This window comes from Molossus molossus, unplaced genomic scaffold (assembly GCF_014108415.1).
Source record: "Molossus molossus isolate mMolMol1 unplaced genomic scaffold, mMolMol1.p scaffold_m16_p_10, whole genome shotgun sequence".
Classification (NCBI taxonomy): domain Eukaryota; kingdom Metazoa; phylum Chordata; class Mammalia; order Chiroptera; family Molossidae; genus Molossus; species Molossus molossus.
Window position 1 is genome coordinate 27,110,143 of NW_023425345.1, and position 19,599 is coordinate 27,129,741.

The 19,599-nt window shown below is 37.1% G+C and overlaps 1 protein-coding gene across 1 annotated transcript in view; it reads right to left on the reverse strand.

The window, feature by feature from the left end:
- The window catches only part of GUCY2C (guanylate cyclase 2C), a 64,367-nt gene extending 60,365 nt beyond the window's left edge, over window positions 1–4,002 (reverse strand). The window contains exon 1 of the mRNA XM_036253202.1: window positions 3,786–4,002. Coding sequence (XP_036109095.1) covers window positions 3,786–4,002 — 217 coding nt within the window. The remainder of the gene's footprint in view (window positions 1–3,785) is intronic.
- Between the last annotated feature and the right edge of the window lie 15,597 nt (window positions 4,003–19,599).

Below are 19,599 nucleotides of genomic sequence, written 5' to 3' on the forward strand. Positions count from 1 at the left end.
AGAAAATACTGAATATTTTTCAGACAATGGAAAGACTTCCATGGAATGACAATTCAAAGCTTAACTTTAAAAAAAAAATAGGTTTTATTACTTTTTTAGAGAGAGAGGAAGGGACAGAGAGATAGAAACATCGACGTGAGAGAAACATCAATCGGCTGGCTCCTGCACGTGCCCCACCGGGGATTGAACCTGAAACCTGGGCATGTGCCCTGACTAGGAGTTGAACTGGGATGTCTCAGCCCATGGGACAACACTCAATCCACTGAGCACATCTTCCGGGCTAAAGCTTAACTTTAAAAATAAGCAATTACAGCAAGCATTATTTCTCATTCCTCTCTGGGCTGCGCTCTCACCGTACCATGTTATCTCAGTCCTAGGAGAATGAGTGGAATGCCATAAAATCTAGGGTAGTCTCAGAACCCTCTACCCCTAACTAGGGATTTAAGGATGGGGTTGTACCAAAGCATCTGGATATAGTGCCTGAGTCCAAGACATGACAGCACATGGAGGGCATGGACCCAGTGCCCTTAGCCATGGAACATACATCTTTGAGGATTTAATGTCCTAAGAAATATTTTTTTGAAGAAATCTTTTTTTTTCCTCAATTCCTATCTATTCTTAAAAAAATCCATAAATTTTTCCTAAGTATTAGGAAAAAATATTGATCTCTTCTATTTGAATGTCATCCACAACATTTGAACTCTTAATTTTCTTCTGTTTAGCCCTTCAGTTTAGTGTCTTAGAATTTTTTACAAATAATAATGCTCAATATGCCTAAAACATAAACCTATTTTCTCTCACAATTTATACTTCTTGTATTTATTATGAATGAACACCCATTCAACAAAATGTATCACCAAATGCAAAAATTCAGGCATCATTGTTTATTCTTTCTTCACTCTAAAATTCTCCACTTGTTTTATCCATTCAACAACTTCACAATTAATAACTCTATTTTACAAATGAGTGAAACTTTGAGAGAATAAATAAGTCATTTAATTAGTGAATGATAAAACAAGAATTCAAATTCAGGTTATATGAGTTCAGAGATCAAGATCTTACCAATACACTTTATTGTTTATTTTATATGACTAGTAACTTGTTCTCCTAACAGCAGCAACAGCCTAGCAACTACTACAACATTAGCATCCTCAGAAACAACAATAAGTGGCCTGGCCGGAGTGGCTTAGTTGATTGGGCACTGTCCCATGCGCCAAAAGGTTGCTGCTTCAATTCCCAGTCAGGACACATACCTGGGTTGCGGGTTCAATCCCCACCTTGGTTGTGGGTTAGATCCCTGGTTGGAGTGTGCGGAAGACAACTGATTAATGTTTCTGTCTCACATAGATGTTTCTCTCTCTCTCTCTCTCTCTCTCTCTCTCTCTCTCTCTCTCTCTCTTTCTCTCTCTCTCTCTCTCTCCTTCCCTCTCCCTTCCTTTCTCTAAGCATGTCCTCAGGAGAGGATTAAAGAAATAAAGAGAACAACAATAAGGGACCACAATCAAAACAACTGCCATTTATTCGGTTCTTACTATTTTCAGTCAGTATTTTAGGTACTTTATGTGAATTTCCTCTTTTAATTCACATTATATCCGTATGAGGTAACTAGTATCTATTGCAATTTTATAGGTGAGGGAATGAGGCTCAGAAAACTTAAATAATTTCCTTGAGGTCACTGGTGATAAATGTTTGGATAAAAGGCTAGAATATGAACCAAGATTTGTTTGATTCCAAATTTATACTTCTCAGCACAATGTTCCACTGCCTTATTTTAATGAGAAAGCTAGTTAATGGTGAGTAAAGATCTTACAGTGGCAAGATATATGCTTTGGAGTTAGATGGATATGAGTTTGACTCTCATTTCAAACAGACAACCTGTATGAGTTCAGCAAAGTTATTAAACCTCCACTGTGAAAGTGTCAACAATGCCAATCTTGCAGAGCTGTGATTAAAAAGGTTATACATCTTGCCTGGCTGATGTGGCTCAGTGGTTGAGTGTTAACCCATGCACCAAGAGGTCACTGGTTTGATTCCTGGTCAAAGCACATGCCCAGGTTGTGGGTCCAATCCCCAGTGGGGGGCATGCAGGAGGCGGCCAACCGATGTTCTCTCTCATTGATGTTTCTATCTCTCCCTTTCCCTTCCTCTCTCTCTCTCTAACATCAATAAAGAAAAAAAGGTTATATATCTTGCCTATCACATAATAGGTATTCAATAAACAAGGAAACCAAGGCTCAGAGAATGAAGAGAAATCACGAGGGAAAGCTCTGAGAAAGGGGCTCCAGTCCAGGTCTTCAGACTTTAAATCAAACTTTCTTCCCATTACTACACACTGCTTGGTAAACGAGATTTTATTAGATGACTCCCTAGTTTCTCTATTACATCTAAATCTTATCTCAGACAGGATTGAAGAAATATATTGCACAGAAAAAATTTATTATACATATGTGATGTATAATATCTGTTGGTATTATTACCAGACAATTTTATTTAATTTATTTTTTTAATCCTCACCCAAGGATATTTTTCTATTTATCTTCAGATAGAGTGCAAGGGAGAGAGAGGGAAGGAGAGAGAGGGAGAGAGAGAAACATCCACCCTAAAGAGACACATCGACTGGTTGCTTCTCGCACGACTCCAACCAGGATGCACCACATCCAAGGTACGTGTCCTTGACCAGAATCAAACCCAAGACTCATTGGTCTGCGGGCTGACTCTCCAGTCGCTGAGCCAAACCTCCTAGAGCTACCAGACAATTTTAAATGGAGAAAATAAAGGCATACCTTTCTCAACACCATAAATAACCATTACGATGCATCAAATAGCATTAACTCAGTAATTATACTTCTATCACTCTAGTCTGAAAAAAAATTTAAAAAACTATATACATGAAAATGTTTAGTGTGGTATGTTTAAATAATTATGCAAAATTAAAAATGATAAAATATCTAACAACACAGAATTATTAAATGACTGGGGGAAATACCTACTTCAAAAGATATTGCACATCTATTCTCATGATCTACAAAGATTATGTGGCTCTAGGAAAGTCATTTGTAGAAAAATGTAAAGTGAAATCAGAAGAATAGAAAGTTGTTTCTATACCATAGTGATCCCAATATGTTCTTAAAAACAAGAAACTGAGAAGCATATAAATATCCAGGTTGCTAGAAACTATCAGTGGTGATTTTTTCTCATATTTTACATAATATCTTATCGTACATATTTTATCTAATGTTGTGAAGTTTATTTTAATAATTAAATGATACAGTGAAAAGCTGCAACACTGAATTCGATTAGTAATTTATTATATTGATTATGTCTTATAATAATAGACACCAGAGAAGTAAAGAGTGAACAGATGGATTAAAAATTCCAGAGAAAGATTCAGCATCTGTATGAATTTTACTCTCTTAATTCACCTTCGTGACCAGTAACCCTATGAAATCTCAGGTCCAGACCAAATCTTGCCCCTGAACAGCTGCAGGAGGAAATATGATGCCTCCCTGAAACTGAGTAATAAATTTGTTTTTTACTGAAATGCTATCCGGGACATTTCACTGCTGTGAACACCTGGCCTTCCCTGAGTCTGGCCATTCCCAGAGCAGGGTGGATTATGAGTGAAGTCTCTGTGGTAGGACTCAAATTCTTCCGTTTGAGAATCTACTGCCTTGAAATAAAAAGGGGCTGTGGGACAGGCCCTTAGAGAAGGCAAAGAACACAAGATCTTCACTTAGCAACCCTTTGACCCCTGAGGTTGTAACAGGGAGGAGGAGGATTCTTACCGTCATTATTTAGACGCTTGTTTACTATTTCCACTCCCTGATCCACTGCCATTTTCAGGTTCTCCTTGGACTCTAGGAAGTTTGACTGCTCCATCAGCAGGACGGTGATCTCGTAGCGGCCATTGTTGCAGTTCTGACTCAGTTGGGTGGTCAAATACATCAGCTCTGGACAGAGGAGCAGTGACAACAAAGCCAAACCCAACAGTGGTGTCTTCATGACCTCGCTCACCTCAGAACCATACTCCTTGTGCTCAGTTACTTTGGGCTTTTAGGGAGACAGGAACTCCAGCTGGACAGCCTTTAGCTGGGACTCTCGGTCCACTCTTCCACACGTTCCTTTCTGGTCATACCCCACTGGTCACATGGGCCATAGAATACAGTCTGTTTGCCAGTAATAAGCAACTACATTATGGTAGGAGATAAACCAAAGTTCGCTTTGTGTGTTTGCTCACAGAAAGGTCAGAGTTATAAACAGGGAGATTACCTGGGCCTCACCCAATAAAAATCCATCAACTTATGACACATTACTGGGAAGAGGGAAATATAGTATGAACATAAAAATCTTTGTAATATGGAAAATAAAGGTCAAAGGCTTAACAAAAGCATAAATATGATGGACTATTAGTATTAAAACTGAATCCTTAACTTGGAAGAACTGTTTTTAAGACAATATGCTCAATTGATATTTGACAAAGGTGGCAAGAGCATACAGTGCAGTAAAGACAGCCTCTTTAATAAATGGTATTGGTAAAATTGGACAGCTACAAGCAAAAAAATGAAACTGGATAGTCAACTTACACCATACTGAAGAATAAACTCAAAATGGATAAAAGACTTAAATGTGACTCATGAATCTATAAAAATCCTAGAAGAAAATGTAGGCAACAAAATTTCAGACATCGTACACAGTGGAATTTTCACTGACACATCACCTAAGGCAACAGAAACAAAGGAGAAAATGAACACATGGGACTACATCAAACTCAAAAGCTTCTGCACAGCAAAAGATACAATCATCAAAACGGGAAGGCAACCCACTGTATGGAAGAGCATAATTGCCAATGATATATCAGATAAGGGGTTAATTTCCAATATATATAGAGTGCTCATACAACTCAACAAAAGGAAGACAAAGAACCCAATTAAAAGATGGGCAGAGGATCTAAATAGACACCTCTCGGAAAAGGACATACAAATGGCTAAGAGACATATGAAGAAATGCTCAACATCACTAATCATCAGAGAGATGCAAATTAAAACAACAATGAGGTATCACCTCACACCTGTCAGAATGGTCACCATCAACAAATCATCAAACAACAAGTGTTGGCAAGGGTGTGGAGAAAAGGGGACTCTAGTACACTGCTGGTGGGAATGCAGACTGGTGCAGCCACTATGGAAAACAATATGGTGTTTCCTCAGCAAATTAAAAATTGAACTGCCATTTGACCCAGTGATCCCACTTCTAGGAATATACCCTAAGAAGCCTGAAACACCAATCAGAAAGAATATATGTACTCCCATGTTTGTAGCAGCACTATTTACAATAGCTAAGATCTGGAAATGGCCCAAATGTCCATCAGTAGATGAATGATAAAAAAGCTGTGGTACATATACACAATGGAATACTATGCAGCTGTAAGAAAGAAAGATCTCTTATCCTTTGAGACAACATGGAGGGACCTGGAGAGTATTATCCTAAGCAAAACAAACCAGCAGAGAAAGACAAATATCACATGATCTTACTTATTTGTGGAATATAATGAACATACAATCTGAGTAATGGGGTAGTCCCAGAGACGTGGAAGTGGGGTACAGACTGACAATTCCCAGAAGAGGGGTTGGTGGAGGAGAGATAAACCACACAACTTATATGCATGTATGCATGAACAAATGGACATGGACAACAAAGCTGGGGACAGGGTGGGGAGGGAGGGGAAAGGGGGAATCAGTGGGGGGAAAAGTAGAAACATCTGTAACAAAAATAAATTAATTAATATTTTTAAAAAGAAAAAAAATGAGTGAACCATAAATGTAACAAAAAAATGAAAAAATAAACACTACATAAAATAAAAATAGTCCTGAAAACACTTCAAAAAAAAAAAAAAGAACTGTTTTTTAGTCACTCAGTAGGCAGCTATGTATAGAGACTTGACTGTGTGTTGGGTATTGGCAAGGCACAGGGCATACAGCCATGAATGACGTGGATACATTAATGTCCTTATGGTACATGCATTCAACTAGGAAAGATAAACATTATACAAATAATCATGAATACATTCAATAATAAAAAAAAAGTACAAAGTGCTGTGGGATCACATGACCTAATACCACAATCTATTCTAGAAAGTCAAGGAAGCATCCCTGAGAAACTATTCTTTAAGTTGAGCCCTGAAGGATGAACAGGAGTTAGCAAGATAGACAGAGAGGGATGGCATGTGTGGGAAGGAGACAGCTTGTGCAAAGGCCCAGATATGGGAAGTGGTATGGGTGTCTGAAGAACTGAAAGAGATACAGAATGACTGGAGTGAAGAGAGCTAGGAGTCCAGTGGCAATAAAAGATGCCAGAGGAGTAGGTAGGGTAGGCCATGGGGTTTCTTGTAAACCATTAAATATTTGGAACTTTAACAAAAGAATCAAGATTAAATGTGTAAAGACTACTTTGGGAAGGAACCTGGAGAGAGGCAGGGGTGGAGACATGGAGCAAGTTAGGAGGCTATTTCTGTGGTCCAATTCAGAGGTAAAGGAGGCCTGGATGAAGGCAGTGGTAGTGGAGATGGGTTCAAGAGATATCTAAAAGATGAAATGGGCTAGACTTGATATTGTATTAGAATGGGGCATTAAGAGACAGAGAAGAGTCAATGGTGACCGCTGATACGTTCAGATGGGTAGATGGGAAAACTGGGGACTATGTTTTAGAATTATCAAAGAGGAACAACTTTGAGAGATAAGATCATAACTTTTGTTTTTGGACATGTTGCTTTTAAGGAGACTCTGCAGGTGTGAGAATAGTCTCCTTGGAGTTTGGGGAAGAAGACTTGGATCTAAACAGGGTTTTGGAAATGGAGTCACACGTGTAGTATGATTGATCAAATAATATCATTCTTTGCATCATTGACTTGATGACCACTTATGGTAAAATTTATGTTTTAAAGTAAGTGACATCAAGATGGAGTAGTAGGAGGTCTCAGCCTTCATCCCTCCACCAAAACAATAAATTAACAATTACTAACTGATAAAAATAACTGTGAGAGAGTTTTGGAGTACAATGAAGAAGCTGCAGCCACCAGGGGAAAACAAAAACCAAGATGGCCTTACCAGTTTGAAACCCAGTGCAACAGAGTAGTCGGTGGGATCTTGTGGGTGTCTAACTAGTTTTTTCTCTACCTTGCTTGTTTGAGCTTCAGCAGAATTGGCTGGTGGTAAGGCTGGGAAGAACTCAGATTTTCCACTAGTAGAGAGCCAGCTTGCAGTTTCCAGTGGGCAGTCTTTATCCACATCTGAAATCTAGGACGTGTGGGTGTGACTGTTGCTGTGTACAACAGAGCAACCTGGAGTACCTCACCATAAAAGTACTTGAATTGACAGGAAGTGCATTAAAAACTTAAAGATAAAGTGTATTACCCCTTGTCATTTGCAACTTGCTGTTTATGGAGATACAAGGCTATTCAAGGCTACAGTTGCTGGTAGTGATGTCATTCTACACATCCACAAATCTGTAATTGGGAGGAAAGGACAACAGAAGACAGTCTAAAGGATGCCTGGATTTCTATTATCTCAGGACTCCAAATTCTCTAACAACTGTCCAGTGTTGGTGATTCCAGTAAACTGTATCTCTGTGAAAAACACAATTTTTCCTTTTTGTAATTTAACTTGAGCAGCTTGAAAGTTTAGCTTTCTAACCAATCAAATTTCTGTATTCTAGTCTTAACCATATTAAATATTACTATGGCTTCAAAGAAGCCATTGATTCTGAAGCAGTGGGTTTTGATTGAGTTGACTGTTTTTTTTAAAAAAAAATCTGTTTCGATTTCAATTGTGATGCAGAAGTTATGGTAACAAACATTTAATTTTGTACAGACATTATTTCTACTCTGGCAGATAAGCTCAATAAAAAATCATATCCCCTCAACACCACTCCCAAAAATCACACACCAAAAAACAAATGAAAAATAATAAACCCAAGATGGTCCATAAGAAAACATAGGAAGCAATTTTATGTGTGTCACGCCAGACTTCAGTCTGGCACAGTTCTGCACCAAAAGGAATCCTCTTGGCCATCACCCCCAATATGGGGAAAGGAGAGCAGGAAGACCCCAATAGCCCTCACCATCATGGACACCTGCAGCTTTTGAAACTGAGGATCTCTACAGACTTTGCCATCACTGATTCCAGATGACAGAGCTACCTATGCCCATGCTGCTGTGCCTCCTTATAGAAAGAGCTGCCACTCAATCCCCCTTGGGGCCAGAGCCACTCTCCTGTCCCAGTGCCACTGGGCTTATGCCTCAAGGCCCAGCACCACGAGGGATCTCCTTGGCCAGGACTTCCCCATGGGGAAAAAGGAAAGCAGGAATATCCCAGAAGGCTTTGCCAATGAGAACTACAGCAGCCCTTGCCACTTCCAGGGACACCTGTGATGTTAGTGCTAAGAATGTTTGCAACTTGCAGTCTTCACTAATGCTGACATGAGCTGATGGATCTACCTGAAGACCATACAACTATGCTCCCCCAGAACCAGAGTCATTGCATCCTCACATTCACCCATAGGCGAATGTTTTTTTCTACTGAAACTAACCCATAAATTCTGGAAGAAGTGACTGTTCTTTCACATGCATTGACATCAATTCAAGATTACAAAGAACATGAAAAATCAAAGAAACATGACACCATCAAAAGAACATAATAAATTTCCAGTAACTGAGCCCAAAGAAATAGGGACCTCTGAACTTCTTGACAAAGAATTCAAAATAATTGTCTTAAAGAAGTTCAGCAAGCTATAAGAGAATAGAGATAGACAACTCAATGAAAAACAATACATAAACAAAAAGAGAAGTTCAAAGAAGAGATAATTCTGGGGAAAACAAACAAATAGAAATTCTAGGACTGAAGAGCACAATGACTAAAATAAAAAATGCAATAGAAAGCTTCAATAGCAGACTTGATCAAGCAGAGAATCTGTGAACTTGAAGATAGGGGAAATTATACAGTCAAAGGAGAAAAAAAATAGAATGAAAAAGAGTGCAGAAAGCCTATGGCATTTATGGGACATAATTAAGGAATTAATTTAAGCACTTGGAAATCCCAGAGAAGAAGAGACAGAGAGAAAGGAGCAGAAAGCTTATTTTAAGAATTAATTGCTGAAAACTTCCCAAACCTTAGGAAGGAAATGCACATTCAGATTAATGAAGCACAAAAGGCCCCAAACAGGATTGACCCCAAATATGACTACACTGAGACACATTATAATCAAATTTTCAAAAATCAAGGATAAAAAGAGATTTTTTTTAATAAAAAGAGAATTTTGAAAGCAGTAACAGAACAGGAACATGTAAGGGAACCCCTATGGGTTATATCTCTCATCATAAATCTTGCAGGCTAGAAGAGAATGGAGTGATATATTCAAAGTACTGAAAGAAAAAAACCTTGCCAATTAAGCATGCTAAGTTTGACAAAAAAATTCTTTAAAAAATGAAGAAAATCTTTCACAGAAAATAAAAACTGAGATAGTCATCTAGAACTGCTCTACAGAAAGGCTTAAAGGAGTTCTTTTAAATTGAAATGAAAGCATGCTAAACCACAATACAAGAGCATAAGAAAGCATAAATTTCACTGCCAAAGTAAATATATAAACAAATACAGAATAAAGTAATACTATAATGAAGATATATAAGTTAACATTTAACCTTAATATAAAACTTAAAAGGTAAAAAGGTAAAATTTTGTTAATGGGTACACAATATAAAAAGAAGCACTCTGATTATGAAAAAATATGGGATTAGGAGAATAAAAGTATAAAGTTTTGTATGAAATTGAAGTTGTTATCAACTTAGAGTAGATGGTTATAACTACAAGATATTTTATACAAGCCCCAAGCTAACCACAAAAACAAAAAAACAAAAAAACCCAAAAAACAAAAAACAAACAAACAAAAAAAACCCCACAAACTATAATAGATATAAAAAGATAGGAAGAAAAAATATCAAAGCAAATCACTATAAAATTCATCAAATAGCAAAAGAAGACAGGAAGAAAGGAAGAGAGGGTCAAAACAATAGCAAGACAGATGGTAAACAATTAATGACATGACAATAGTAAATCCTCACATAACAATAATTACTTTAAATGTAAATGGATTAAACTCGCCAATCAAAAGGCATAGAGTGGCTGAATGGATTTAAAAAACACAAGATCCAGTGGTAGGCTGTCAATAAGAGATTCACTTTAAATTTAAAGACACAGATTGGCTGAAAGTGAAGGAATGGGAAAAGGTATTTTATGCAAATGGTAACCAAGAGAAAAGAAGAGTGGCTCTACTTACATCAGACAAAATAGACTTCAGGTAAAAAATAGTCACAGAGCCTGGCCAGTGTTGCTCAGTGGTTAGAGCATTGGCCCATGCACTGAAGGGCTGATTCCCGGTCAAGGGCACATACTTGGGTTGCAGGTCAGATCCTCAGCCCCGGTTGGGGTGTGTGCAGGAGGCAACCAATCAATGTGTCTCTCTCACATCAATGTTTCTCTCTCTCTTCCTCCCCATTTCTCCTTCCCTTCCACTCTCTCTAAAAATAAGTGAAAAAATATCCTGATAAAAGAGTCAATTCAATAGGAAAATATAACAATTATAGACATATGCACTCAACATGTGAACACCTAAATATATAAAGCAAATACCAACAAATCTGAATGAAGAAATTGACAACAATACAAGACAACAGTAGAAGACTTTAAAATTCCACTTACAATAATAGATAGAATGTCCAGACAGGACATCAATAAAGAAAGAGCTGACTTGAACAACACTGTAGACCCAAGAGACCTAACAGACATATACTGCAGAACTTTCCATACAGTAGCAGAATATATATTCTTCTCAAGTGCAGAAGGTCCATTTTCCTGGGTATATCACATGTTACAAAACCAGTCTTAAAATTTTAACATCACAATCTTTCCATAAAATTCACAAATATGTGGAAACTAAACAGTGTACTCTTGAACAAATATTGGGTCAAAGTGGGAATCAAAAGACAACTTAAAGTACTTTGAGACAAATAAAGGAAAACACAACATACCAAAACGTCTGGGATGAAGGAAAAGAAAAAAATTTAATAGTGATAAGCATCTACATTAAAAAAGATGGAAGATATTACATAAACAACCTAAACTTATGCTTTAAGTAACTAGAAAAAGAACAAACTAAACCCAAACTTAGCAGACAGAATAAAATAATAAAGATTAAAGCAGAAATGAGTCAAATGGAGAACATAAAAACAATAGAAATATGCCAAATAGGGAATAAAAAATATCCACAAAACTGAGAGTTTTTTTTTGAGAAGATAAACAAAATTGACAAACCCTTAATTAGTCAAATAAATGAAATGAGAAATGAAAGAACAGACATTACAATGTATGTCTTAGAAATAAAAATGAACATAAGGGATTATTGTAAAAAATTATACACTAACAAACTGGATAGCCTAAAAGAATTTAAATCCATAGGACCATACAACCTACCAAAACTGAATAAAGAAAAAAATGGAAAGCCTGAACAGATCAATAATAAATAAGGATATTGAATCAGTAATAAAAATATCTCTCAACAAAAAAACCCAGTGCCATATGTCTTCATAGGTGAATTTCACCAAACAATAAAAAATGAATTAAATCAATTCTTCTTAAACTCTTTTATGAGGCCAGCATCACCCTAATACCAAAGTCAGATAAAGAGATCAAAAAAGCAAACTACAGGCCAATATCCCTGATGACTATAGACAAAAAAAAATCCTCAATGAAATACTAGCAAACTGAATTCAATAGCACAGTAGAAGTATCATATACCATGATCAAGTGGGATTTCTCTCTGTAATGCATGAATAGTTCATTGTATTCAAATCAATGTATAATATACATTAACAAAATGAGAGAAAAAAAAAAACACATGATCATCTCAATAGATGGAGAAAAAGCATTTCACAAAGTTCAACACCCATTTGTGATGAAAACTCTTAACAAAATAGGTATAGAATGAACTTACCTCAAAACAATAAAGGCCATCTATGAAAATTCTTCAGCTAATATCGTAATCAATGGGGAAAATGGAAAGGTTTCCCTCTAAGATCCAGTACAAGGCAAGGATGCCTACTCTTGCCACTTCTATTCAATACAGCATTGGAAGTCCTAGCCAGAGCAATTAGGCAAGAAAAAGAAAGAAAAGTCATCTGTAAAAGAAATACTTTCTTGTGTTTCTCTTTTACTCACACTACTTCCATACGTTACTTCTGACACCAGATGTGTGGGTTTTCCATGAATCAAGTAATTATCTGATACTGGATGTTCTACAATTTAACTCAGTTGTGGCATTATATACCAGAGATGGTGTCAGATCCTACAGGTTAAAAGCTCAATCCCACAAAACTGCTGCCCCCAACTTCCTATGCACATTTGGTGGCCAAACTTGGACTCAAATCTAATGTTCTAACTATTTGTTGCTATTTCCACTTCCTGAGGTAAGAGAAACAGCAGACTATTTTTGTTTTGTTTTCATTGGGTCTGGGAATTGCAAATATGAAAGAAGTCATGTCTGGTGGTGGATGAGGCAAATAACTGCCAGGTGCTTTTAATTCAAATATAAAAATGGAAGGTAAATGCAGTTCTGGGAATTGTCTGATTAAAGCATGTGACCAGGAAAAGGTTTTTAAATGTGAAAAACCAAGATAACAGTTCTTCCTGGATCCTTTAAGGCAAAAATTATGTCTTTTTATGTTGTAAAACTACTAGCATGCAGATCATAGTTAAAGGAAGGCAGGTTCTGCTGGGAAAGTTTCAGGGATCAAAAGCAAATAATGGAACACCTTGGTTAGCAGACTCAAGAGACACACTCTTCAGTAGAACACAAAACTTCTGAAGATTCATGAAAGGAAAGGAAGGGGCAGCTGAACAATTCACCCGCATGTGCCACTCCCTAGTTTTTCGCAACACTTTGGGTCTCTTTTGTTTACTTTCTACTAAGATCCCTCCTCACCTTCTTCAGGCCTATAGGAACACATGGCATCTCTATACTCTACAGAAGTCTCTTATTTTGCTAGAGATGCAAAAATGAGTTTTTCAAAAGGATATTTTTACCAACTAATTGAACTAATGGAACTAAAACATGAAAGTTGAGGATGGTAAAATGGTGGTGGAGTGAATGGAAGCTACACAGATGATCTCCCAGGAACAAACAGGACTTACAACTAAAATAAAGATAAATCTTCAAAAACAAAAAGCAACAGAAAAGCAGCTGAAGAGGACCATATAACCAGGGACACTGGAAGAAGGCATTCAAGTTCAAGAAGCACAGAGAGCCCCAAGTAAGAAGAACTCAAACAGGCCCACACCAAGACACATAATAATTAAAATGCCAAAAATTAAAGACAAAGAGAAAAATCCTAAAGGCAGCAAGAGATAAGCAACAGGTTACTACAAAGGAACCCCCATAAGGCTATCAACTGACTTCTCAACAGAAACACTACAGGGCAGAAGGGAGTGGCATGAAGTAATCAAGGTCATGAAAACAAGGATCTGAATCCAAGACTACTCTATCCAGCAAGGCTATCATTCAAAATAGAAGGTCAAATAAAGAGCGTCCCAGACAAAAAAAGGCTAAGGGAAAATATTAGCACCAAAACAGCACTGCAAGATATGCTAAAAGGACTGCTATAATTAGTTGAAGAAATAGGAAGAAAAATAGAACCACACTAAACAAAAATGGCAATAAATAATTACCTTATCAATAATTACCTTAAATGTAAATGGTTTGAATGCTCTGATATAAAGACACAGAGTAGCTGACTTGATAAAAAAGCATGACTCACATATATGTTGTTTACAAGAGACCCTCCTCACAACAAAAGATTCACATAGGTTGAAAGTGAAGGGATGGAAAAAAAAACTTTCGAGCAAACGGAAAGGGAAAAAAAGCTGGGGTACCAATATTCATATCTGATCAATTAGATTTCAAAATGAAGGACATAACTAGAGACAAAGAAGGCCACTACATAATATTGAAAGGATCTATCCAACAAGAAGATATAACCTTGGTAAACATATATGCACTCAATATAGGAGTACCAACATATATTAAAAATCTTTTGGAGGACTTCAAAGGAGAAATCAACAGCAATACAATCATAGCAGGGAACTTCAACACCCCGCTGACATCACTGGATTAATCCTCTAGACAAAGAATTAACAAGGAAACACAGACTCTAAATAAAGTGCTAGACCAAATGGATTTCATAGATACCTAAAGAGAATTACACCCCAAAACTGAAAAGTCACATTCTTAAGTGCACATGGGACATTCTCAAAGCTAGACCTCATGTTAGAACACAAACTAAGTCTCTACAAGTTCAAGAAGATCGAAATCATATCAAGCATCCTCTCAGACCACAAAGGCATGACTAAAAATCAATTGCAACAAGAACATGCAAAGACATTTGAAAACATAGAGGCTAAATAGCATGTTATTGAAAAATGAATGAGTTATCATGGAGATCAAGGAAGAAATTAAAAACTTCCTGGAAACCAATGAAAATGAACACACAACAACACAAAATTTATGGGATGCGGCAAAAGCAGTTCTGAGAGGGAAGTTCATAGCACTACAGTCCAACCTCAAGAAGCAATAACAATATCTAATAGACTATTTAACCTCACAACTTAGAGAACTAGAAAGCAAACAAAAAGAAAACCCCAGAGCAAGTAGAACGAAGAAAATAGTAAAGATCAGAGCAGAGATAAGTGACATGGAGACCAAAAAAACAATTCAAAGGATCAATGTAACAAAGTGCTGGTCAAATAAAGATAAACAAGATTGATGGACCCTTAGCTAGACTCACCAAGACACAAAGAGAGAGAACTCAAATACACAAAATCAGAAATGAAAGAGGAGAAATATTAATCGACACTACAGAAATACAAAAGATTGTTAACAAATATTATGAACAATAATATGGCAACAAATTCGACTTTCTAAGCAAAATGGATAAATTTTTAGAAAGACATAATCTCCCAAAACTGAACTGGGAAGAGATAGAAAACTTGAACAGACCAATAACAGCAAAAGAAATTGAAGATGTAATCAAGACTCTCCCAGCAAACAAAAGCCCAGGCCCTGACGGTTTCATGGGGGAATTTTCTGAACATTCAAAGAAGAACTAATACCCATTCTCCTCAAACTATTTCCAAAAATTCAAGAAGAAGGAAGACTTCCAAACTCGTTTTATGAGGCCAGCATAATTCTAATTCCAAAACCAAAAAAAGACATTACAAAGAAAGAAAACTACAGGCCAATATCCCTGATAAACATAGATGCCAAAATTATGAACAAAATACTAGCAAATCAAATCCAACAATACACCAAAAAAAATTATTCACCATGACCAAGTGGGATTCATCCCAGGGATGCAAGGCTGGTACAATATTCGCAAATCAATAAATGTGATACACCACATATACAAAAAGAAAGACAAAAATCATATGATCATATCAATAGATGCTGAAAAAGCATTCGACAAAATTCAGCACCCATTTCTGATAAAAAGGCTCAGCAATCTGGGAATAGAGAGATCATATCTCGACATAATAAAGGCCATACACGAAAGACCTACAGCCAACATCATACTCAATGGGCAAACACTAACAGCATTTCCCTTAAGAACAGGAACAAAACAAGGATGCCCACTTTCGCCACTCTTATTTAACATAGTACTGGAAATCTTAGCCACAGCAATCAGACATGAAGTAAAAATAAAAGGGATCCAAATTGGAAGGGAGGAAGTGAAACTGTCATTATTCGCAGATGACAGTTATTATACATAGAAAACCCCAAATACTCCATCAAAAGTCTACTAGGCTTAATAAATGAATTTGGCAAAGTAGCAGGATACGAAATTAAATTAAGAAATTGATGGCATTCTTATACAGCAATGATGAACTCACAGAAAGAGAAACTGAAAACTAAAAAAAAATCCCATTTACCATCACAGCAAAAAAATTAAGATACCTAGGAATAAACTTAACCAAAGAAATAAAGGACCTATTCACAGAAAACTACAGGACATTGAAAAAAGAAATAGAGGAAGATATAAAAAAGTGGAAGCACATACCTTGTTCATGGATTGGAAGAATTAACATCATTAAAATGTCCATACTATCCAAAGCAATCTATAGATTCAATGCAATCCCCATCAAAATACCAACGACATTCTTCAAAGAACTAGAACAAATACTTCAAAAGTTCATATGGAACCAAAAAAGACCCCAAATAGCCACAGCAATCTTGAAAAAGAAGAACAAGGTTGGCAGGATCGCATTACCAGATTTCAGGTTATACCACAAAGCCACTGTAATCAAAACAGCCTGGTACTGGCACAAGAAAAAAGATAGCTCAATGGACAGAACAGAGAACCCAGAAATGGAGCCAAGACAATATGCTCAATTAATATTTGACAAAGGTGGCAAGAGCATACAGTGGAGTAAAGACAGCCTCTTTAATAAATGGTGTTGGGAAAATTGGACAGCTGCATGCAAAAAAATGAAACTAGACCATCAACTTAACCATACAGAAGAATAAACTCAAAATGGATAAAAGACTTAAATGTGACTCATGAATCTATAAAAATCCTAGAAGAAAATGTAGGCAACAAAATTTCAGACATCGTACACAGCGGAATTTTCACTGATACATCACCTAAGGCAACAGAAACAAAGGAGAAAATGAACACATGAAACTACATCGAACTCAAAAGCTTCTGCACAGCAAAAGATACAATCATCAAAATGGGAAGGCAACCCACTGTATGGAAGAACATAATTGTCAATGATATATCAGATAAGGGGTTAATTTCCAATATATATAGTGCTCATACAACTCAACAAAAGGAAGACGAAGAACCCAATTAAAAGATGGGCAGAGGACCTAAATAGACACCTCTCGGAAAAGGACATACAAATGGCTAAGAGACATATGAAGAAATGCTCAACATCACTAATCATCAGAGAGATGCAAATTAAAACAACAATGAGGTATCACCTCACACCTGTCAGAATGGCCATCAACAAATCATCAAACAACAAGTGTTGGTAAGGGTGTGGAGAAAAAAGGACTCTTGTACACTGCTGGTGGGAATGCAGACTGGTGCAGCCACTATGGAAAACAATATGGTGTTTCCTCAGAAAATTAAAAATTGAACTGCCATTTGACCCAGTGATCCCACTTCTAGGAATATACCCTAAGAAGTCTGAAACACCAATCAGAAAGAATATATGTACCCCCATGTTCATGCAGCACTATTTACAATAGCTAAGATCTGGAAACGGCCCTAATGTCCATCAGTAGACGAATGGATAAAAAAGCTGTGGTACATATACACAATGAAATACTATGCAGTTATAAGAAAAGAAAGAAAGAAAGATCTCTTATCCTTTGAGATGACATGGAGGGACCTGGAAAATATTATTCTAAGTGAAACAAGCCAAACAGAGAAAGACAAGTATCTAATGATTTCACTTATTTGTGGAATGTAATGAACATAACAGTCTGAAGAACAGGGTAGTCCCAAAGACATGGCAGTAGGGTACAGACTGATAATCCCCTGAAGAGGGGGTGGTGGGGGAGAGATAAACCACATAACTTATATGCATGTATGCATGAACAATGGACATAGACAACAAAGCTGGGGACAGGATGGGCAGGAAGGGGGAGGAGGGTGTCAATGGGGGAAAAAGGAGAAACATCTGTAACAAAAATAAATTAATTAATTAAAATAAATAAAATTAAAAAAATAATAAAACATGAAAGTTTTTTTTTAATAAGCAAAGGTAGGGATTCTGATCTAAATTGATTGAGAAAAAATACAGTATTTTTTTAAAAATGTTTGCACTGATTTTAGAGAGATGAAGGGAGAGGGCAAGAAAAATACCAGTCAGCTGCCTCCTGTACACTCCCTACTGGGGATCAAGCCTGCAACCCCAGCAAGTGCCCTGATCAGGAATGGAACCAGTGACCTCTCAGTGCATGGAATGATGCTCAACCAATGATGCTGACCCACACCGGCTAGTGCGCAAAGGATTTTTTAGCTGATGATTTCATAGACTCAATAGATTAACTGAAATACACGCTGAATCACTGAATGACTTCTGCTCCCTCCAGTTAATTCATTTGCTTACTAGTGGCCCCTTGTGTTCATGCCTAAATTTGCTAAATTTATTTACTAAATGATGTCCTTAATTAAATGTAATGTAATCTGATAAAATACATATGAAAACCATTGGAAATAAAAACAAAAAAATTCTGCCTTGAGACAGCTTGCCAATTACCTTAAAACATCAAACACTAAAATGGTACAAGACGCACTAGGGATGTGATTTATAGGTAAGCAAGCTGATTCAGAGCTCCAATCTGGGGACTTAAAAGAAAATTTCTTGCCCTGACACCATCCAACTGGTGAATAAATGAACATGAATATGTTTTGAGATAAAGTAAAAATTTTAAGTTATTATTAATGATTCCTGCTTCTACTGACTTTTCTTTCCTGTGAGGAAAAAATATTTACAGGTCCTATTTGCATAGAGTAGCCTAATGCCAGGTGGAGTCAGGTCACTAAAGGCTTTGGGGTTGCTGAGCACTGAAATGGGTTTGGATAAGCAAACCTCCTGAGTTAGGCACAGAGAAACATAAATTGCTTTATATAAATGAGGAAAATGTGAAGTTCCCAGGGCCAGTCAGTAAGGAGGGAGTGAGCAGGAGAGGTGGAAAGAGAAAAAGGGGAAGAAGGGCCAACCAGGCTGCAAGAGGATGGGAGCTACATAGAAAGAAATGGCCAGTGAGAAAGGCCTGTGGGATGGGGGCTGAAGACTTTTAAGAACAAGGATGCGCAAAATAAATACGAGGTTGCTTGTATTGTCCTTGAGGAAAGAATGCCTTACTTCGTTCATATAACAGCTGTTTATTGAATGCCCTCCAATTGTTCTTAGCATTTGAGTTATAACATGAATGGACACATTTCTGCCTTCATGGTAATTGTATCCTACTGAGAATTTAAAACTGAGAAAACTGGTTAACTCTTCCCAATGTTCAGTCAAGCCTGTGCCATATACAACTTGCCTAATTCATGGGAAATATGGCAAGTTGCTCAATCGGTGTCAGATTGGTGGGGTAAGAGCAGGAACAGGATGGCTCGATGGCTAGAAACAAGAATTTCAAGTCAGAGATGATTGTGGGAACTCAAGACTTCAGAACCTGATGAAATACAGGGGAGGGTTTTTGGACTGGGTACAAGTATGTACTGAGATTCAATGTAATCTTATCTCTACCACAAGGTTGGGTGACCCTACTAACCCCCAATCACTGCTGTAGGCTAAGGCTGTCTATCTAAACCCAGCACCAGTCCCTGGGGTGCTTATTTCTGGAGTCTTCCCTTCTACCACTCCAAGAGAAGCTCTATTTAATCCTTGAGCAAAGTATTCCTCTCCCTTCTTCCTGAGTCCATGTTGTACAGTATTCCTATGTGCTCAGGAAGAGCTGGAGCAGGTGGTGGTTATATACTTGTCA